At 44.1% G+C, this 23730-nt stretch overlaps 1 protein-coding gene across 1 annotated transcript in view; it reads left to right on the top strand.

The window, feature by feature from the left end:
* Positions 1 to 23070, top strand: part of LOC124777719 (mitochondrial 2-oxoglutarate/malate carrier protein-like) — a 66665-nt gene extending 43595 nt beyond the window's left edge. The window contains exon 4 of the mRNA XM_047253216.1: positions 22437 to 23070. Coding sequence (XP_047109172.1) covers positions 22437 to 22665 — 229 coding nt within the window. The 3' untranslated portion in view covers positions 22666 to 23070. The remainder of the gene's footprint in view (positions 1 to 22436) is intronic.
* Positions 23071 to 23730: the final 660 nt, after the last annotated feature.

Raw genomic sequence — 23730 nt, 5'->3', positions numbered from 1 at the left:
GAGACTTAACTGCTAATGTCATCAGTCCCTAAGCTTACACACTACTTAACCTAAATTATCCTAAGGACAAACACACACACCCATGCCCGAGGGAGGACTCGAACCTCCGCCGGGACCAGCCGAGCTAGTGTCGCAATGGGATAAATGTGCCAACAGTTTGGCGGCTATTTTTGAGTATGTGTGCTGTGTATAACTACATTTTTATCGTTGCCGTTACTTTACACTAGTGACCGGCTTTCATTTGAATGGCCCTTATACTACAGTCGTCGAACAGCTCCTCATAAGCCACACTATTCTGAGGTCAGTGCTAAGCGACAGTTGAGGTAATGTAGAGGGAGGCGTGACTGGAATGAGGATGATTTGAAGTGATGAATCACGCTATATACTGTGGCAATCCAATGGGAAGGTTTCAGTTTGGTGAATGTTACCTGCCATCGTGTGTAGTGTCGACAGTAGAAGTACAGAGGAGGTGGTGATGTGCTACGGGAGTGTTTTCTTAGTGAGGTTGTGGGTTTCTTTATTACGCTTAAGAAAATGCTAAATGCGGAAGGTTATGCTCATATTTTACGGCATTGTGTACTGCACAGGAGAGATTGTTATCAACATATCAATGCACCCTGTCATAAAGCAGCATCTGTGAGGCAATAACCTTGTGGACAATAACATTCATGAAGTGTTCTGGGCTGCCCAGATTTCCAGCCTGAACTCAATGGAACACCTTTGGGATGAGTCAATAAAATTTTTCTGCGTTTGAGGCCGCATTGTCATCTGTAAAAGTCCGACGTTTCGGCAACTGTTGCAAGGCGCCTTCCTGAGGGTGTGTTGCTAACTGCTGAATGAGCTTTTTTTTTCCTTTGTTGTTATTTTACACCTGCACATACAAACAGGTAGGCTGGCAGCAGCGTTCTACACCGCTCTTCAGCCTTAGAGGAGACAATGATAAAAGACAGAAAGAATACTCAGAAATGACAGAATGGTGGGTAAAAAACAGTAGACATAAAAGACAAAACACGGAGCCGTTCACACTCGACGAGAAATCACACTACAAGCTGTTGACACGATGCACAAATATCGATGATTGCGATGACACATGGGAACGATGGAGCGTGACGGTAATCACTGAACACAAAACACGACGGCACACACACGAGACACTGATGGCGATGATCTCCGGCGCGCGAATGTCCACGTAATGTGTGCGAGTCCGGGGACCTGCCAAGAGGGGAAGGAGGGTGAGGGGGAGGGAGAGGGGAGAGCAAAGATGCCAATGGAGAGGGGAGGGGAGGAGGAGTAGAGGGATGGGGGTAGGGGAAGCCCGGGGGGAGGAGTGAGGAGAAAGGGAGGAGGGAGGGAAGGGGGAGAGAAGGGAGAGAGGGTGCCCAAAGGAAACAAACACAAGAAGAGGGAGGGAGGATCAAGGTTGGTAGGAGGGGTAGATGGAGGAGAGGAGGGCATCATCAGGGAGGGGGAGCTGGCAGAAGCCACCTTGGGAGAGGATGTGGAGAGTGGAGAGATGGAGAGCAGGTGGGAAATGAAAGTACAGGCGCGGCAGCGGACGGGGGCGGGAGAGGATGGGAGAGACCAGCGGGTAAGGAGGATCGAGTTTGCGGGAGGTGTAGAGGATCCAGGCAGCAGAGATCCAGGCAGTGTGGGCGTAGCAAAGGATGGGGCGAATGAGGGATTTATAGATATGGAGGATGGTAGAGGGGTCCAGACCCCAAGTTCGGCCGGAGAGGAGTTTGAGGAGACAGAGGTGGGAGCGTGCCTCGGCTTGGATTGTCCGGAGGTGGGGGGTCCAGGAGAGGCGACGGTCAAGGGTGACACCAAGGTACTTAAGGGTGTGGGTGAGGGCGATAGGACGGCCATAGATGGTGATGTAGAAATCGAGGAGGCGGAAGGAAGGAGTTGTTTTGCCTACTGTGATCGCCTGTGAATGAGCACGAGTGTGGAGACTTATATACTATGGAGGAGTGCTGTCATTGGATATGAGGGTGAGGAGAAAGGGTATTAGGAGTTCAGTTTATTGGTCTTTGCATTGCGTGTTGTTATTGGGGGAAATAGGCGTTTTCCATTGGAGCTTCCTTTACTGCTTACCATTGTTGGAAATCGGCGAATAGGAGACTTAGCGACAACTACAGCGTAGCGTTGTTTACTAACCGCGTAGTATCGACTAGCGCTCTGTGTACCCTCCACCGCTGTGGCCTACCGCGCGCCTGTTGCTTTGCGCGCGCTGTCCTTCCGCAAAGCTGTCACAGCTGGCAGCCAAGAAGCTGGAAGTCGGTACCCGTCTTCTCTATTCATATCGTCGGGTCGCTTGGCTATTTCTATAGTCTTTCTAATCTTCCTCCTCAAACTAAACGTCTGTTTCGCCAAAACGTGCTCCTCTCGAAATTCGATCTTCATCCTGCACTGTTCATGATGTTCTGCCACCGCTGATTTGTTGTATTGTTTGAGGCGGATATATCTCTCGTGTTCAGTTATCCTTGTACTTATTGGACGCCCATTCTCACCTACATACACCAGTCCACCACATTCGCACCCTATTTCATAAACTCCGGCGGCATGAAACTTGTCAATTGTATCGTTCGTCGAGCCCATTATGTCTTTTATTTTGTTGTTGCTACGAAAAATCGGCTTAATACCTGCCCGACGGAGAATTTTGCCCTGGTCGATACTAGACGGTTAGTAAACTACGCTACGCTGTAGTCGCCACAAAGTCTCCTATTCGCCGATTTCCACCAATGGCAGGCACTAGAGGAAACTCCAATGGAAAACGCCTATTTCCGCCAATAACAACACGCAATGCAAAGACCAATAAAATGAACTCCTAATACCCTTCCTCCTCACCCTCACATCCAATGACAGCACTCCTCCATAGTATATAAGTATCCACACTAGTGCTCATTCAGCAGTTAGCAACACACTCTGAGGAAGGCGCCTGGCAACAGTCGCCGAACTGTCGGAATTTTACAGATTATGCGGTCTCAAACCCAGAAGAATTTTACTGACCTTGACAACGTCTGCGGAAGCCTACGTTTACACCTTCGGGATGAGTTAGAACGTCCACTTCGCTCAAGACCCACGTCCAGTGTTACTGCCTTCTGTGGTTTCGGCTCTTGAGAAAGGATGGGCTGCCATTCCTCCACAGACATTCGAACACCTTAATGAAAGTGTCCACAGCAGAATTCAATCCTTCACAAAGGCGATGGGTGCATACACACCATATTAGTGTCCATTAATAGGTGTCCTGATAATTTTGTCAGATAGTTTATGTATAGACAACCTTCTGTGTAACTTCAGATGTTTTTATTCCAGTGAAATCTAAGAAAATTTCACGTCTAATTGTACTATCATCTTCTTTGCCTTGCCCCCTTGTCTCCATGGGGTCGGCACGTCACATTGATTTTTGGCAATGTTAGTGGTGTTTGGTGGCTGGATGCCTTTCGTGAAGCTATTAGGTGTGTAGTTCAATTTAAAAAAATTGTACAAATAACTCATTTATCACAAATTTGAATAAATAATTTGGATAAGTTTTTTAATAAATATTCTGTGGCATTTGTTACAGTTTTGCTACTTAATTTCTGTAAATTACAACTGAAAGCAATGGAAATAATACATCAAAATAGCACCGAGAAAATGTTCTACAAGAAGAATTTATAAGGGTGAAATCTAAGTTTTCATTTGAGGGCGTTGCTGCAGCTTACATGCAACGATGCTGGTATATAGTACCGACGTGTAAGCAAGGGATTAGTGTGGCATCAAACGCGTCTAAATAGAACCAACGTGCTGTTATTCTTTTCTTGGCTGCTGGCGGACAAGCAGCGGCAGACATCCATCGGAGAGTGAAGAATGTGTACGACGTAGCATGTCCGTCGAAAACCACCGCTGTGGAATGGTGCGCCATGTTCATGATAACGCACGTCCCCATATTGCAAATGTCGTGAAGCAGACGTTACGCCAATTCGAGAGGGGAACACTCGAGCACCCGCCCTATAGTCCTAATCTCTAGCCCATGTGATTATTACGCCTTCGGTCTCGTAAAAAAGGCTTTGAAGGATCGACGATTCCTATCAGTCGGGGATGTGCAGCAGTCAGTTACGGACTTATTCACGTTAGCAGGATACGGTGTTTTACCAAACGGGTAGCGCATCGGTGGGAATGATTGTCTCAATGCTCACGGCGATTTGCCTGGTATGCATATCGATTCTGGACTGTACGGCCTTCGAACGGAAACTTTTCGATCGTGCCTTGTAAAAACAATTTATATTGTCTGAAAAACGCATATATTCTTATGGATGCAAATGTACTCCGGCATTGCCCCCTTTTTCCCTTGTTTATTTGAGTTTTTAAATTAATTCTCGCTTAAAATGATAAATGACGATGTCTTATTTGCTTTTTGCACCAACATTTATACAGCGTTGTTATTTATTGTAGTTCAGCACAATAAGGTGTTGACAGATGTGAAAACTACCGATCTATCATTTTAATAAGCCATGGCTGCAAAATACTAACACAAAATCTTTACAGACGAATGGAAAAACTGGTAGAAGCCGACCTCGGGGAAGATCAGTTTGGATTCCGTAGAAATGTTGGAACACGTGAGCCAATACTGATCTTACGACTTACCTTATAAAATCGATTAAGGAAAGGCAAACCTACGTTTCTAGCATTTGTAGACTTAGAGAAAGCTTTTGACAATGTTATCTGGAATACTCTCTTTCAAATTCTGAAGGTGACAAGGGTAAAATATAGGGAGCGAAAGGCTATTTACAATTTGTACAGAAACCAGATGGCAGTTATAAGAGTTGAGGGATATGAAAGGGAAGCAGTGGTTGGGAAGGGAGTAAGACAGGGTTGTAGCCTCTCCCCGATGTTGTTCAATCTGTATATTGAGCAAGCAGTAAAGGAAACAAAAGAAAAAATCGGAGTGGGTATTAAAATCCATGGAGAAGAAATAAAAACATTGAGGTTCGCCGATGACATTGTAATTATGTCAGAGACAGCAAAGGACTTGGAAGAGCAGCTGAACGGAATGGACCGTGTCTTGAAAGGAGGATATAAGATGAACATCAACAAAAGCAAAACGAGAATAATGGAATCTAGTCGAATTAAATCGGTTGATGCTGCGGGAATTAGATTAGGAAATGAGACGCTTAAAGTAATAAATGAGTTCTGCTATTTGGGGAGCAAAATAACTGATGATGGTCGAATTAGAGAGGATATAAAATGTAGACTGGCAATGGCAAGGAAAGCGTTTATGAGGAAGAGAAATTTGTTAACATCGAGTATAGATTTAAGTGTCAGGAAGTCGTTTCTGAAAGTATTTGCGTGGAGTGTAGCCATGTACGGAAGTGAAACATGGACGATAAATAGTTTAGTCAAGAAGAGAATAGAAGCTTTCGAAATGTGGTGCTACAGAAAATGCTGAAGATTAGATGGGTAGTTCACATAATTAATGAGGAGGTATTGAATAGAATTGGAGAGAAGAGAAATTTGTAGCACAACTTGACTAGAAGAAGGGATCGGTTGGTAGGGCATATTCTGAGGCATCAAGGGATCACCAATTTAGTATTAGAGGGCAGCGTGGAGGGTAAAAAACGTAGAGGGAGACCAAGAGATGAATACGCTAAACAGATTCAGAAGGATGTAGGTTGCAGTAGGTACTGGGAGATGAAGAACCTAGCACAGGATGGAGTAGCATGGAGAGCTGCATCAAACCAGCCTCAGGACTGAAGACCACAACAATAACAAAATACTTTAGTTTAAACAATGTAGTTTAGTCAGTGGAGTAATTGCTCGCGAAAGTCAAAGGTCCTAGATTATAGTCCCAGAGCCAAATAGTTTTAATTTTCCAGGAAGTTTCATATCAGCGCACACTCTGCAGAGTGACAATTCATTCTTGATCTTTCCCACTGTTTGAGTTTTTTATGTTCGATCGTTTTCCTGGTAGCTTCTGTTATTCTTATCATGGTGCAGTGTTTTCCTTCGTGCCTACATGCTGTAGCTATTATTAGTTGCCTTACAAGAATGTTCCTTTCACTCTCTTCTTAAATCTGAATTACTTCAAACCGCTTCCCTAGGAACGTGCCTCTTCATCCCTTTTATCTGGTACATTTTATGCAGTATAACACGCAACTTCAATGCCACACTCTACGTATCTATCATTTTATCAGACCACTTTCGTAATATGTAGAAGACTCGATACATTTCCTCTTTTTTCGTCTACTGTGTAACGTTAATGAAAGGGTGACGAGGCAAGCCCTATATAGTGACATTGTGTCAAACTGTCCGCTCGAAATGTTCGCTTCATTCCTCACACTAGAGGTCTGCGCGGATGCGGATATATCCGCGGATATCCGCGGTATTTGTTACTTGGCGGATAAAATCGCGACCGGCGCGGATATCCGCGGGTCATCTGCGGATAATGAGCGAGGCATCTGCCCAGTACGTATGTTGCAATGTTAGTTGAAAACTTCATGTCTGTTGACATTCTTGGAATCTTGCAGGGCTCGGGTAGAGCGGATGTCTGTTGTCCTCAGCCCCTGGCTGCGACCGACGTAGCTGTACCCAAGAGACCTGCGCCTAATCCGTTTCCGCGACCGTGTCTTCTGTGTGGCCTGTGAAGTGCTCTCTGGGCGGCAAACCTGCCCACTGTCTACCACACAGGTGCCCGTTGCAATTTTCCGCTGCCTTCAGTTAGCGCTTTGTAGTGACCGAGTGACAACGTGCATCGTAGCAAATATCAGTGAGAGTTCTTTCTTTAAATGAACACCATATCGATGGGTACAATTTCGTGTAAGGTGAAAAAAGGTGATTTTACATTAGTGAAGGAAAACAAATTGAAATCGCCAATTTGGAAAAAAAATTCGGATACGTATTTGATGGCAACGAAAAGATAAAAGATATAGTGGCTTGTTTTGCAGGTAAAAAAGTATATTCCTACACTGGACACAAAAGTGGAACTTCAAATTTGCTTAAAGATTCGTGTGAGGCTGGACAGAGTAGCATAATTACTTATTTAAATACCAAGAGAGACGTTAAAGTTCCTGAAGTTCCGCCAAATTTGAAGACAGCCGCGACAGAAAAACTTATCGATCTTGTCAGCAAAGACATTTTACCATTCGAAGTTGCGTGTGGATCAGGGTTTCTCGAGACGGCACAGTTTCTTATTGATGTGGGGGCCAAGTACGGTGCAGTGAGTGCTAAGGAACTGCTACCTCATCCAACCATCATATCCAGAAATTTGAAGGAAACGGCCGATCGTCTGCGTGAAACTGTCTCCGCAGGAGTGAAGAATATATTCAGAGATATAGGTGGAGCACAAACTGTCGACTTATGGACTGATTCGTACGGTAAAATAAACTATATGGGAGTGACTGCACATTATGCTAATTATGAAGAAGTGAAACTTGAGGATCCAGTGTTGTGCATCAGGAATTTTGAGAGTGAGATTAAAAAAACAGGAGAAAACATTAAACTTGAATTTATTAAGATACTACGGTCGTTCGATTTATTCAGTGCTGTGAATAACATCGTGTTCGTTACGGATAGAGGTCCAAATATTGTGGCAGCACTTTGCCAATACAAGAGGCTCTCGTGCTCAGCACACATTCTTAATACTGTGCTGGAGCACACGACTCGAGGAGACGCGAATGATGAGAAGAGTGCTGTGCAGCGACTAATAAATTCCTGTCGAGCTATCACAACTTTCTTTAAAAGATCTGGTCTTCAGAATCGCCTTCAGAAGTCATTGAAAGGAGATATAGACACACGACGGAACAGTAAATTTGATATGTTTGAGTCTATTAATTCACAATGGTTTGAAGTTCTGTCAATTTTGTCAGAGAAAAATCAAGATAATTTGATTGATTCTATAGACAAGAGGACGTTGGAAGATATAATAACCTTTCTGACACCATTTAAAATAGCTTCTGGTGATCTCGAAGCCTCCAAAAGCCCTACGCTTTATTTATGAGTGTTGTGGAAGTTGAAACTTCTCTCCTTCCTTGAAAAAAATGATGGCGGCAGCCCATTTCTGATAGATTTAAAGAGTACAGCCAAATCTATTTTAATCAGCAAATGGGACATATAGTAAAGAATTTCCTCGACATATTGTTAGTATTATTACTATTCCCAACAAGAACATTTAATTAGCATTAGGTAAAAGAAGGAAATATTTAACAAGCAATTTGTTTTGTTGTAATTTTCATATTAAACAGCTCAATTTTAAGTTTTTACTCTTCGCAACAAGAACATTCAACAGCTAACACGTCAATATTATTAAACTAGGTAATGATGATCTCATAAGTGCCTACCTAAATTTTAGCGTGCACTACAGTAACATTTGCAGCCGCCGAGCATTGTCGCTCTTTGTGAACAGTGAAACAGCCCGGTCGGAGCGGTGGCACGGCGGGCCTTGTAATTAATTACAAGTGGGACTTCAAACTACGGCTCACGACAGCCAACAAGCTGTGACTGCGACAGCCCGTGAAAGATTATTCTGATCGCATTGAAAACTTACAAAATATTCAAATCATTCAAAATAATAATGTGTCTTTTAATTTACCAGCCAATTAGTAAAGATAAGGGCTGAAATTCGTAATAAAATTGAACATTTTAACTGTAACTCGGTATTGCCTAACATTTGAAGTTATGGGACAATGGTTTTTATATAGACGTAATTCATAATTAAGCTTTTTCATGACAACAATAAAATTTTGCCAAGTTTTACGTTGATGGTTTTTGGGATGGATTATAATCAGTAATGCAATATTGCTGGTAAAAATTAATTATATTCTGAAAACGCTTCTTCAAATATTTACTGTTGGTAATGAAATGATTTTACAAACGTTCAAATGTGACTTACTTTTTACAATAATCTTACAACTAGCATTGCGCAAACATACCTTCAGTAGTCTTAAGTTTCTCAAAAAAAAAAAAAATTCAATAATATTAGTTCCTCTTATGAAACATGGACGGTAAATAGTTTGGACAAGAAGAGAATAGAAGCTTTTGAAATGTGGTGCTACAGAAGAATGCTGAAGATTAGATGGGTAGATCGCATAACTAATGAGGAAGTATTGAATAGGATTGGGGAGAAGAGAAGTTTGTGGCACAATTTGACCAGAAGAAGGGATCGGTTGGTAGGACATGTTCTGAGGCATCAAGGGATCACCAATTTAGTATTGGAGGGCAGCGTGGAGGGTAAAAATCATAGGGGGAGACCAAGAGATGAATACACTAAGCAGATTCAGAAGGATGTAGGTCGCAGTAGGTACTGGGAGATGAAGAAGCTTGCACAGGATAGAGTAGCATGGAGAGCTGCATCAAACCAGTCTCAGGACTGAAGACCACAACAACAACAACATGATAATAGATAGCTGATGTCTCTTGTAAATCATAGCTGGTGGCTGGCGGGCACACCGCTCCTCTCAACCTCTGGCTTCAGACCTGCTACCGACACACTTCACATTTCGCTTACTACTGACTTCCTACGAGCGCTATAGTGCGGTCTCTCCCGCCAGCAATGCTTTTTGGTGCAGAAAATCCGTGCTACCATTACAAAATGTATCAATGCGCGGTCTTTCCTGCTCTTTTCTTTAAATGTATCCATACGCGGTCTCTCCCGCTCTTTTTAAAATTATATCAATGTGCGGTCTCTCCCGCTAACAATACTTTGGTGCAGACATTCCCTGCTATCACAATTATTTCCAAAATGACAAATATTAATTATTCCTACTTAATCCTATTAATAAAATATAAACATCTTTCATGAATTGTGGTTTAACAATAGACAATAGAAATATACACGTCTTACAATAGTCAGAGAACATGAGTGCTATTGAATTTATTGCTGACAAAGTGAAATGTTTCACCAAAAACGTTGCGTTTGCGTGCATATAGGCAATGGAAGATCAAAACGAGTTAGTCTAAGGAAAAGCATTTTGCAAGAAAATATACTGTTGCAACTTAAATCTATCATTGTAATGGATCAAACAGTAAAAATTATGAAGCCAGATACCTTCGTTTTGCAAATTTTTAATAGTACAGAGGAAAAAATTGTAAGGAGAAAGCTAGATGTTTTTGCGCATCAACATATTTTGCTGAAAAACGTAAAAATAAAACAATAGCAATCAATAACGGATTCACACAGATTCCTGAAAGGAACCAGCCTTCTTTAAATATTTAGGAAGTGTTATTGGAGATGTAATTCTACAAGGCAAAGCGGAGTGCAGAAGTCTTAACATTTATTTCACCAACTGAACAAAAAAGGCTGCCTGACATCAAATATCAGGAAATGTGAAATTAGCAGTGCTGAACGCTTACTTTGCCCAAGTTCTTACGTATTCGGTCAGAAATGGAACTCAGCAGATCTAAGAACCGAAGATCGGCAATCATAAAATCAGGAGGGAAACAATGAGCAAGAAGCTGACAAAATTCCCATAGTTGGTGCCGTAGGCAGTAGTAACCTTCGACTGTGCAGACAAGGGCTGACAACGAAGAGCATTAGGACAACAAAAAATATCTCCGCGAGTAAACGGCTTGCTCATCGCGCAGGATCCTCTGTTGCAGTTGCCTATCTAACGGCTTCCAGGGGCAACACAAACTACATTTTCAATTTTTCACATTATTATTGGAAGAATTTAAAAATATAAAATTGTGTCATAATCTAATCATTACAAATTACGATCTTACCTGAAAGGTATGAAACAGTAAGACTAATATTACAGTTAGGAACTGTATGTGCCTTGAGGCAGCGTAAGTCGCTGCGCGCAAATTACTCAGACTTTCTTCATCCATTGTTTGAGAATGAGACCACTTAGCGACTACCAACAAACTTCACACAATCTCAAGCCTTTACAAAACTTTTTCTCGCTTAACACCCTACACAAAATGATGAACGGGAAAAAAGTTTCTCGCTTACTCCATTATCACCGACCATGCAGTAAAATTTAAACATCAGGCATGATGTTTTAATTTTACTTCTTCACTATTATCTATTCACAACACATTTTACAGACGGTATTCATATACACCGCTGAACGTACATGCAAAATTATATTATTGTACGACACCTATCGGCAGATAAGACATCATAAACGTTGAAATGCGTGGAAAACTGGCTTTTGCTTAAAGTGGATCGCAAATTAACTAGACTATATTCATTTAGTGTTTCATAATTAGAGCACTTAGCGACTGCCAACAAACTTTAAGCATAATTTCAAACCTTTTTTACACTTTTCGTCTACCTTCGTGATGTCAAATAATTAACACGTGAACTCATTTGTAATCAGACTTTTGAAGCTGTTTTTATACATGGGGGTTCTATTCATCAAAGAATCGGGGGTTTACTAACCCCTACAGAAACGAAAGTGAAAAGCTCAAGGAAATGGTGTTAACAAAACTGCAAGGATAATAGTGAAAAGAAGAGGTGTCACTCGTGAACTGCGGAAACAGAAAATGTGCGCTGTTACGTATGTGAATGGAACATCATGGAGAATTCTACGAATAATATAAATATTCTATGAGATTCAAAGCAAAATACGGTTTGTAAACAATCAACAGTATTCCACACATTTAGTGTAGAAACGCCATCTTTGTAAGGGGTAGTAAGGTAAATGAGCCCTTTCCTATAAACAGAGTCGGTATCACGGATTGAACATAAAAACGCCGAGTCTGTAAAAACTGAATTTATGATGTTGAAAGAGTGATCTTTTATTTCGAACACTTCAATGACTTAGTTAACATTCAACCTGAAAGAAGACAACTACTCAGCCAAATCGCATTTATAAAACATTTATTTACGATGACCGGTTTCGGTAAAACAGAGTTACCATCATCTAATCTATGGATAGTGAACATAAAATGTCAAGCATATTAAATTATGAAAATAGCGTACGAAGTCATAAATATAGTACATAGAGCGAATTATTGTTACACGTACCTCGTAGACGTTAATGCGGGTGCCCAATCAGAGCTTAATTTGCCGGATACTTGGCATAAGATGCATTGGCATGTCAAAGTTAACACCAGTGTTTACAACATGTTTCCCAAATAGCATCCGTTCCACATTACAATTCACAGAGTAAGCAAAGGCGCCGCTGAACTGACACGCAGCGAAAGTCATTAGAGAACATGTTTGTATTTAGTGGCGCTATAGGTCGTTTGTGTATTCATGGTATCGTCAATTGCAAATATAAATATGTAATTTTAATAAAAATGCGGTACTGTTATAAAACTGTAAATCTTTTGGTAGCGAATAACGGCTAAAATACTTAATAAAAAGATGTGGTTACTGTTGTACACTTATATTTATGTAAGTCCAGTGTGCTAACCACTGTGCGTGGCATAGGTTCCTCTCATCCCTTCAAGGCGACCTCATCCCCATCCCCCAGCACACCCGTCCCGAATCCAACTCCACTCCCGATGTTATCCTCTCCTCCCCCAACCTCCTTGGACGCATAATGGTGGATGTCCTGGAGCCTATTGGTAGCGACCATCTCCCTGTCCTCCTCACCGTTTCAGACGGTCGTCGCCCCCGCCCCGACCCTCACAATGATCCTCCCCCTATGTACGTCCATGACTATTCCCGTGCCAACTGGAATGCCTACCGAGATACCCTCTCCACCCAGGTCGATAGCCACCCCTTCACCTACCACCACCCTCACGATGTGACCCATGCCGCCTCCTTTCTCCAGCAGACCTTGTCTGAGGCCGTGGAGGCCCACATCCCTACTGTCGCCATCCACCCCCACCGTCCTACCTTACCCCCACAGGCTGTCCTCCTCCTCCATGAAACCCGCCGTCTCTACCGTGCCTTCCTCCACACGCGTGACCCGGACACACTACGACGCCATCAGCAACTCCAGCGACACATTTGTAATTTGCTCACTGCTAAGAAACGCCGGGACTGGCGACAGACACGCACCTGTTTAAATGCTACCCTACCTATCAACTCTTCCAAGTTCTGGTCAGCCTTCCGTCACCTTCCGGAACTAAACCCTCCCCCTACTATCCTCTTCTCCATGATGATCACCCCTTCCCTGACATCCTTAGTAAGGCCAATCACTTTGCCTCCTACCTCTCTGATGTGTTTTCCATCCCCAATGATCCCCAGTTTGATTACTCCCTCTTCCCAGATGTCCGCGATCGAACTGACACCTCTGTCCCTCCCCTCGCACCTGGTTTCCAGTACTTGGACAACATTGCACACACGGAACTCAATGTCCCTGTCACTACACAGGATCTCATTGCTACACACCACACAAAACGCAACACCGCTCCTGGTCACGATCGTGTCAACTACCGTCACCTTCGTGAACCTCCTGTCTCTTTCCTCTCCACCCTGGCCAGGCTCTACAATGTAGTCCTGTCCACCGGTTACCACCCCGACTTGTGGAAAACCTCCCATATCCTGATGTTCCTTAAACCTGGAAAACCGCCGTCCGCCGTCTCCTCCTACCGTCCCATCAGCCTTACCTTGGTCTTCAGCAAGCTCCTGGAATCTATCCTTACCCACCACATCCACCAGCATCTCCGCCAGCACCGCCTCCTTCCCGTTACCCAGTGTGGCTTTCGGCCGTCCTTCTCTTCCGACGACCTTCTCCTTCACCTCACTCATCTCCTTTCCGACCAGCTTAATTCCCATCCCTCCGCAATCTTCCTCTCCCTGGACCTCTAACGTGCTTATGACTGCGTATGGCATTCCAGTCTCCTCTTCAAGCTCCAAACCTTCGCCCTTCCCATTAATTACATCCGTCTGATCGGCTCCTTTCTCTCCCACCGTCCTTCCTGCGTCACCATCCATAACACAGATTCCTACACCTTTTTCCCCTCCGCCGGTGTGCCCCAAGGCTCCGTCCTCTCCCCCCTTCTGTACCTTTTGTATCTGGCGGACATGCCGCCGCCGTCACCCCCCAGTCCACCTTCTCCAGTTTGCCGATGACACTGCCTTCCTTGCCCTTGCCCCCACCCTGCAGCGCTCCCAACACCTTCTCCAATCCCATCTTGACTGGTTCACTGCTTGGTGCAACCGGTGGTTGCTCAAGGTCAATCCCTCCAAAACCCAGGCGATCATTGTAGGCAAAACCACCCCTCCTTCCGCCTCCTTGATTTCTATCTAACCATCTATGGCCGTCCTATCACCCTCACTCCCACCCTGAAGTACCTTGGCGTCACCCTCGACCGTCGCCTCTCCTGGACTCCCCATCTCCGGACAATCCAAGCCAGGGCACGCTCCCGACTCCGTCTCCTCAAGCTCCTTTCCGGCCGTACGTGGGGTCTGGACCCCTCCACCATCCTCCACACCTATAAATCCCTCATCTGCCCTATCCTTTGTTATGCCCATCTGGCTTGGATCTCCGCCCCCCCTACCTTTTATAGCTCCCTCCAAATCCTTGAACGCCATGGTCTCCACCTCGACTATCACATCCGTCTCCCCTCCCCCATGCGGATCCTGTACAATCTCATCCCCTTCCCCCACCTCCTCCTTTTCCTTGAAAGGATAGAGATCCTGTACACCTCCCACAAACTCGATCCTTCTCACCCGCTTGTCTCACCCATCCTCTCTCACCCCTGCCCACTGCCACGCCTGTATTCCCACGTCCCACCCGGTCTCCGTCTCCTCACCCTCCTTACCCTCTCCCAAGGTGGCTTCCGCCAGCTCCCCCTCCCTGATGATGTCGTCCTCCCCTCCATCTACCCCTCCTATCAACTTTGATCCTCCCCCCCACTTCCTGTGTCCTTTCCTTTCGGCACCCTCCCTCCCTTCTCTATCCTTTTCCCCCGTCCCCCATCCTCCGCCCCTCTTCCCCCGGGCTTCCCCTCCCCCTTCCTCCCACCCCCTCTCTCCACCGCCCATGGCATCTCTGCTCTCCCCTCTCCCTCTCCCACTCCCCTTCCTCCTCCTCCTCTCTTGGCAGGTCCCGGCCTCGCACACGCTCAGTGAACATTCGCGCGCCAGAGATCATCGCCATCAGTGTCTCGTGTGTGTGCCTTCGTTTGTGTTTAGTGTTCTTTCGCCATCTCGCCACCACTGTTCACGTGTGCCGTCGCCGTCATCGATGTTATGTGCGCCGTGTCAACAGGTTTTAGTGTTTTTTCTTGTCCAGCGTGAACGGCTTCATGTAACTTGTTTTTGTGTCTACAGTATTTACCCGCCATTTTTGTTGTATTTTCTGTCACTACTTTATGTCATTTATTGTACCACTCGCGGCTGAAGAGCAGCGTACTATGCTGCTGACAGCCCACTTTTGTACAAGTTGTTTAAAATAACAATAAAGAAAAAAAAAGAAACTAACCACTGCGCCACCTCGGTCGGTATGGATGTTGTTCGGAGCAAAAGCAGTCGGGCCGGCCGGAGTGGCCGTGCGGTTCTAGGCGCTACAGTCTGGAACCGCACGACCGCTACGGCCGCAGGTTCGAATCCTGCCTCGGGCATGGATGTGTGTGATGTCCTTAGGTTAGTTAGGTTTAATTAATTCTAAGTTCTAGGCAACTGATGACCTCAGAAGTTAAGTCGCATGGTGCTCAGAGCCATTTGAAAAGCAGCCGGCGGTTATGTGGCGGAGGCAAAGGCAGCGAGTAGATGCAGAGAGACCGATTAATCCGAGCCCCGGACAGTTATCACTGTATAAAAGTAAAAATGGTCGTGTTTATATAGCGAAAAAGAACGAACGGGTTTCCGACTGTGTGTTTCGGTACGTTTTAAGTGCCACACAAAAACAATTAATCATGAAATATACACTGCTGGCTATTAAAATTGCAACATCAAATAAAAGGCAAAGTGGTATACTTCAATATGCAGTTAATTATTGTTTCAGCGCATCCACACAAAGCAAGTAGCGGTAAGGCCACCTACATTTTATTTATAAAGAGAGACTAAGTAGCTGCTTTCTCAGTCATAACTTGCAAAGGAATCTACAGCGTTCCAAAGTAATCAATGTATTTTTTCAAGAGGGTGATTAATGTATTGCCCGTTTAACTTCTGAGTAAAGCGTAGTGTGGGAACGAGTAGAATATTCGCTTCGACGAGAACCGAAAACCGATTAAACGGCAAATTTGTAACTAACTGTGCCTCCAATTTTCATCATTATATTTGATAGCCACAAATGAAACTGATTATCTGAGGGGGCTCGTCGACGTCGACTTGGTTAACTGTAGTAGCTTGCACGTAGCGCACCGTCCCGGCGGTCCGCTGGCGCACAGCCGAACAATGCGGGAGCTGGTTCCGTGCCAGCCCGCCTTATCTCGGTTCTTTCTTGGCTCAGCCGACACGCGTATTCTCGGATTAATAAGAATGCCACGAGAGCCAGGCTCGACGAAGGTGACTCAGTCTTCGTCCCTAACTCGCTCATGTCTCCTAGACCGAGCGAGGTGGCACAGGATTTAGGTTCCCTGTGATTTCCCTAAATGGCTCCAGAAAAATTCTCTTGCAAGGGCACGGCGGATTACCAACCCCATCCTTTCGTAATTCAAGCTTGTGCTCCATCTATAACGACTGCGCTGTCTTCGGGACGTTAAACTCTAATCTTCCTTCCTGTCTCCTACTGCACAAAGAAAAAAATGGTATTGGGTTATGTGTTGTGTTGTCATCAGCCGGAAGACTCTTTGCTGCAGGTGTCCGCATTACCTTAAGCAAGAATTTTCATATTTACGTAACTGCTGCACTCTGCATCCATGTGAACTTACTTACTGTATTCAGACCTTGGTTTCCTTCTTCAATTTTTACCCCCTCCTCCCCACATTCACACCCACCCACCCACCTACACACACAAAAACCCATCACTCATTTTAGTAAAATTGTGCCACAAGCTAATTTTTCTCCTGTCCGATTCAGCACCTCTGCAGTAATAAGTGCGGACTGTAGCTGTAAATATGTGTAATGCACAAAATCATGAAGGACGGGCTTACTGACGGTGTTAATGATTAATCTGGCTTTTTGAGGAGTAACTGTTCGCTTCCAACGGAGCAGCAGTGTTCTGCGGGACGCTGTTTGGTAAACCCTAGTTTAGATAGCTAATGAAAAGAGGTGACGTTATACCGGCCACTAGCTGCTATTTATAGTCGATTTCGACAATATATGTGCATTGTGCGAAAAGTACCAGTTGTGTCTAAACAATAAAGTGTGAGGTCAACCACATGAGTACGAAAAGGAATCTATTAAATTTCTGTTACACGGGAAATCACGGTAATCTAAAGGTTGTCAATTCAAGTAAATACCTAGGGAGCACAATCAAGTGCAACTTAAATTGGAACGATCACATATATAACGTTGTGGGGAAGGGGAACCAGAGAGTGCGTTTAACTGGCAGAAGACGTAGAAGGTACAAGCTGCCTACACTGTGCTTATTCATCCTCTTCTGAAGTACTGCTCCGCGGTATGGGGTTCTTGCAAAATAGGGTTGACGGAGGACATCCAAAAAGTTCAAAGAAGGATAGCTCGTTTTGTATTAACGTGAAATAGGAGAGAGAGTGTCGCGGATGTATGTGGCAGTCATTAAAAGAAATGCGTTTTTCACTTCGGCGAGATCTGTTACCGAAATTTCGATCACCAACTTTTTCCTCCGAATGTTTGGCGGCCACCTACATGGGGAGGAATGATCATCGTAACAAGAGAAATCAGAGTTCACGCAGGAAGACTTAAGCCTTCGTTTTCTCCGCGTGTTAGTCGAGATTGGAACGGTAGAGGAATAGGCTGAAGTTGGTTCGATGGACCCTCTGCCAAGCACTTAAGTGTGAATTGTAGACTAGTCAGGTAAATGCAGATGTACACGACATCTAGCGCTGGACACACCCCTTCCTTCACGCCGGTTTCTTATCTCTGCCGACATTCACGACTCTGTAGGTAATCGGAAATTTTTAGACTATATAGTTGTGTGGAGATAACAGTGATTAATTTACTTATAATCAATTATTCAAAATGACAGTCACATTCGCATTATTTATTTTGCCGCCAACTGGTTTCAACCCACGATGGGATCATCTTCAGGGCAATTTACACCATTTGGTCGCTCGCTAGAGTCGTCACCCTGCCTAAAAAATGGCTCTGATCACTATGGGACTTAACTTCTGAAGTCATCAGTCCCCTAGAACTTAGAACTACTTAAACCTAACTAACCTAAGGACATCACACACATCCATGCCCGAGGCAGGATTCGAACCTGCGACCGTAGTGGTCGCGCGGGTTCAGACTGTAGCGCCTAGAACCGCTCGGCCACTCACCCTGCCTGTGCACGGTTGGTAATTATCCGTGCACAGGCAGGGTGACGACTCCAGCGAGCGACCAAATGGTGTAAATTGCCCTGAAGATGACCCCATCGCTGGTTGAAACCGGTTGGCGGCAAAATAAATAATGCGATTGTGGCTGTTATTTTGAATAATTGATTATAGGTATCGGAGGCTGTTAATCACATTAACAAATGCTTGCAGTGCCGCGTGGAAAGTCAGTGTGTCCATAAATTACCTTTACAGCGCTAGATTCTAATAACTTCAAAATTATACTAAATAATAACTACCGGTTTTCGGCAAGAGACAAGGCTCCAGGAACTCTACATGGCGTCTTCAAATGTGTTGATAATGCATGTCCTCAAGCCTTGTACGTCCGTCACCTCGGGTCGATGCACCTGGTCCTTTATAAATCCGCGTAGGAAGAGAACGACCAGAGTAAAGTCAGGTGATCGTGGAGGCCAGCAAATCGGACATCTCGTCCTATTCACCTTTGTGGAAACTTTTCACCCAGAAATTAACTGACATTTAGGAACCAAAGAGGTCTTCACCATCCTACTACAATAATTTCAGGTGCCCCAAGTGTAGCACTGTAAATTCTTGTAACATGTCCAAGTAAACATCACTGTTGATTTAGACTCACTGAGAAAGATTGGACCAAAGATGCAATTATACATAATTCCGCATTACTCATTGAGCTTAGAACTGTCACTTTCCATTCTACATTTAACACGAGGACACTCTTATCCCTAAACGAAACATTATGACAGTTGGTTTGCAGGTAACATGAAAAGATGAATCATCAGAGCAATAAATCTTTTGAAAAACTCATGCTTGCATCTTTCGTCAGATCTGCGCCACTTGGATTAAAAAAAAGTAAGAAAGGAAACCTTTGATTTCTTATGTCGTATGTTGAAAACCAGTTGTTAATATCTAGTACAGCTTTAAACCTATAAAATTCTAAAGCTGTAAAGATAACTAATGTATAGCTGTAGTGTAAATACATTTATTCTAATCCACATGATAGGTAACAGTTACGAAAATTGATCTATTTACTTGATCTCCAGTCCAATCACATTAATGTGACCACCACCTATGTTCAACTTGAAACGTACAATAACCACCCACAGACGGCAGCACTAGCAGTCGAGGGTATATAAGGCTTTTCGGGGAGGGGGGGGGGGGGGGAGGGAGACGAAGAAAACAGTGCAGTTGTTGTAATACAGAAACGCAGCGATTTATCTGACGTCCAAAAGGGAATGATCATTTGCTTTCGGGCCAAGGGTAGAAGCATTTTCGAAACGGCTAACTTTGTAAGCTATTCACCTGCCGCCGTGGTTTAAGTATAATGTGCGTGGCAAAATGACGCTATCCAAGACCGGCGCCAAGGCAACCGTGGTGCACCACGGGCCATAGATGACAGGGGTAAACCGTTGCGGAAATGTGTACGAGCGACTACACGTGCAACTGTTGAGCAACTGAACACCCAAATGAACCAACGGGACAGTGCGGTTCTAGACGCTTCAGTCTGGAACCGCGTGACCGCTACGGTCGCAGGTTCGAATCCTGCCTCGGGCATGGATGTGTGCGATGTCCTTAGGTTAGTTAGGTTTAAGTAATTCTAGGGGACTGATGACCACAGATGTTAAGTCCCATAGTTCTCAGAGCCATTTGAACCAACGGGGCTACCAACAGTGTCTCTTCAATTATCGTTCAGCGGATGTTGCTATGTACGTTCCCCCACAACAGGTGCCTGGCCCATACACCAGTACTGACTGCTGCTCATCGTTGACTAAGACTGGAATTTGCACGCCACTACGCAACTGGACTTCCACTGACTGGCGAAAAGTGGCCTTTTCAGATGAATCACGTTTAATGCTCCATCGGACAGATGGCCATTGGGGTTTACGGCGTAAAACGTCAGAACGAAAATACCTGCAACAATCGTCGGAGGATCCCGGCCGGAGGAGGGAGCGTTGTGGTCTGGGGAGTATTTTCGCGGCTTTCCCTGGGTGATCACGTCTTTCTGGAAGGGAAAATGGATCAATACAAGTATGCATTTATCCTTGGGGACCATGTCCATCCCTACATGCAGTAGGGCGCGCTGGCATCTAGCAGCAGGACAGTAGAACATGTCAACGTACGTGCGTTGTTCGAAAAGCACCAAAATGAGTTTACCGTACTTCCGTGGCTACCAAACTCTCCGGATTAGAACCCAGTCGAGAATCTGTGGGCCCATCTCGACCGAACTGTTCGCGTCATGAATTCTGAGCCGAGAACCTAGCGCAGATGGTCACGCCACTGTCGGTCCACATCCAGAGCCTCAGCGCCTGTCTTCCTGTACGTATCGCAGCAACCCGCACTGCAAACGATTATTCAGGCTTTTGACAAGTGGTCACATTACTGTTCCTGAACAGTGTATTAATGGTCAAGGCTGCATTTAAAGCTGCTATTGCAATATTTTAGTCCAATTAACCTTTGAAATATCTATTTGGGCAAGAACTAACCAACGCGCTAGCCACAGCCATTGCAGGACTAATTTGCTTATCAAGGGGGAACTGTTGAATGGACATTGTGTTATTGTGATGCTACGCACTAAAAGAATATGAATGATTACAGTGCAGTTTAGCTGGATCAGTGCCATATCCATCTAGGACACATCATTTGCAGAGCGTTTGCAGTCTTCCTAGCAGCCGGGCTCGCTAAGACGTCGACTTGTGTTTGCTGCAAATGATTTCTCAGATAATAAGACTTCGAGATAGGAAATGCGTAACAACAAATCTAGCTTCACAGAAGTTCAACTGACAACACTTCGGATGATCAGAAATTAACTCTTTTTGTTGAAAGATGATATGTATGCAGGATTGATTTTCACTCTCCTACCGGAGTGTGCACTGATTTTAAACTTTCTGTTGGGAGATTAAAACTGTGAGCTAGTCCGGAACTTGAACCGACAACCTTTCCCTTTCTGGTGCAAGTGCTCTACCGTCTGAGTTATCCAGGCATTATCCACGACCCGCTCTCCTACTAATCAGACTCCACAGAAATTCTCCCACATTCTTTGTGGGGCTAGCACTGCTGGAAGAAAGGTATCAGGTTCCAGATTAGAATCACAGGCGGCACACACTTTTAATCTGACAGGATTCTTAATGATAGATATTGTTCTTTACCATTGTCATGCTACTACTACTGATATTATTATTATTGTTGTTATTCTGTGGCTTGCAATAACCCTTTTGTACAGTTTTCTGTCTGCTGCGAGTCTGTCCAGCTTGTTGGTACTGTTGGTTCTTCTTGTTCCTTGATTTGCTAATGCGCATCTGCCCAGCTGTTTTTCCCTACATTGTAGCTCCCACTGATGTTCTTCAGCATTCGGTCGGGTCTTTGTAGCTGTTCAGTTAATGTATATCACCTTCCTCTATTCGTCTCGATATCCCTTCCGTTAGGTACTACGTATTTTACATCTACGTTATACTATGCAAAGCACTATGAAGTGTGTGGCAGAGAGTGTTTTTTATTGTACTGTATATTCAAGTTTCTTCCCCGTTCCACTCACAACTGTAGCGTAGAAAGGATGACTGTACGTCTCAGCGCAACTTCGTGGTCTTTGCGGAACTGATACGTAGATGCCTGAAGAATACCCGAAATTCGTGCTCTAAAAGTCGGCTCTTTTGAATTTTGTAAGCAGATTTTCTCGAGGGGTACGGAATCTAACTTTGGCTGTTTGCCAGTTAATGTTTTGCAACATTTTTGGTACACTCTCGTCAGTCAACGTCCTCTCAGTGACAAGGTCAGTAGAGACGGATTGGGGATGTATCAAGAAAGAAATTGGCAGTGCCCGATTGAAGGAATCATGCAGGCATTCGCTTAAGCTGTTTGCGGAAACCATGAAACAATGTATTTATGGACGGGTATTTAAATTACCATCTACTGAATGTGAGCCCAATATCATACTGCTGCTACATCTTGCTCGGTCATTCGCACTGCCCTTATTTGAATACACTCAGCGTTCTCCACTCTTGAGTAGCTTTCTAGTATGGGCCGCAAAAATGAGAAATAGCTTTCAGCGTCTGATCCATACTTTCTTATTTAAAATAGTTTGATTTGATGCATTTTATCATCTCCAAGGTTCGTAAAAGTAGTTCTTGAACACACATGAACTACAGTGAACACATTTCCAGTGTATTGAATGTTATTTCCTTTTTCTACAGGATTCAATGTTCAGACCACACGAGGTGCCACACGGAGTCGGCTGTGAAATTGCTCCGTACAATGACAAAGTCGCAGGCCATCCGCACTATATATAGTGGTCTGCCGCCGTACGCTGAAAAGATCCTGCTACAGTCGGCGCTGGCTGCGGTTTTCTACGACCACCTGGCGGAAGTGTACCGCTGGCTGTCAGGCACGCGCGCACCATCTGGCGGCGGCGTAGACACTTAGAACCTCGTTCCTGGCGCCACCAGTCAACAGCTGGTGCCTAGTTTCTCCTTGCACCGGCGTTGTACATCAACTCATAATCGTGTGGTGTTTCAATAATCGTGTACGACAAAACATGTTTGTCACAAGCAAAACGATCGTGGACTTTAAACATTTATAAGCCGTGGCCATCGACCAAGAACTCCTACAATTTTCAATGTCAGGCGCTTCTTGTCTTGTACAGTTATAAACAAGGATATCGATTTAAACAACTTAAAGAATATTCATGAAGCTCTATTCGCCTTGTGCTTTATGGAAAAAGAAGTATATATTAGAGGTAGTGCACTGGAAGATAGAACTAAGTAAACGTCGATTTGACATGACCATTATTTATCTTGGAAGGAACGTTGAGCTTGTTAGTGAAGAGAGTACCCTGACTTTCGACTTGAAAACTATTAAATGACCGTGTACGAAAATCAAGAATAATTAAAATTGAAACTGCCAGTACCGACGTTGTGCGCTTTTATTCAACATCATTAAATATATAACTGTCATCTCCTCAAAGTTTTTCACGTTAATCCAGATAGGTAGTATTTTTGATCACACAGTCGTAGGTGCGGTCTGAGTGATCCCTATTTTTAAATAACCATAAAAATTGCATTTAGCAATTCCAGTGGAACAACTCAGATTGTATGTAAAAGGTTATCCAATACTATACAAAAATATATCCCAAATAAATTTTAAAGTTTATTTTTACGAAAAAACGCATTTAAATAGAAAACTGCACAAAATGAACACAGTATTACATGATAATGTTATTGCTATAAAAATTCAAACACGCTGCACTCCGAATTTTACTTTTTGCTATATTTTTACTGTTTATTACGCATGTAATAATAAAAGCAGAAAAAACTCCCACAAAATATTAAAAAAATGAACACAAGCGCTTTTTATGTGTTTAGTTTCCTTCTCAGAGGTTTTCTTTGTATCCACTGGAAATTTTTGTGGAGATTTCATGTCAGGTAGGCTTGTTGTAACAATAGCAAAAATAAGGTGTCTTTCTTTTCTTTTTGTGGGTCGTAGCTGGAG

Source organism: Schistocerca piceifrons, chromosome 2, assembly GCF_021461385.2.
Source record: "Schistocerca piceifrons isolate TAMUIC-IGC-003096 chromosome 2, iqSchPice1.1, whole genome shotgun sequence".
NCBI lineage: Eukaryota > Metazoa > Arthropoda > Insecta > Orthoptera > Acrididae > Schistocerca > Schistocerca piceifrons.
This window is presented reverse-complemented; position numbering and strand designations above follow the sequence as displayed.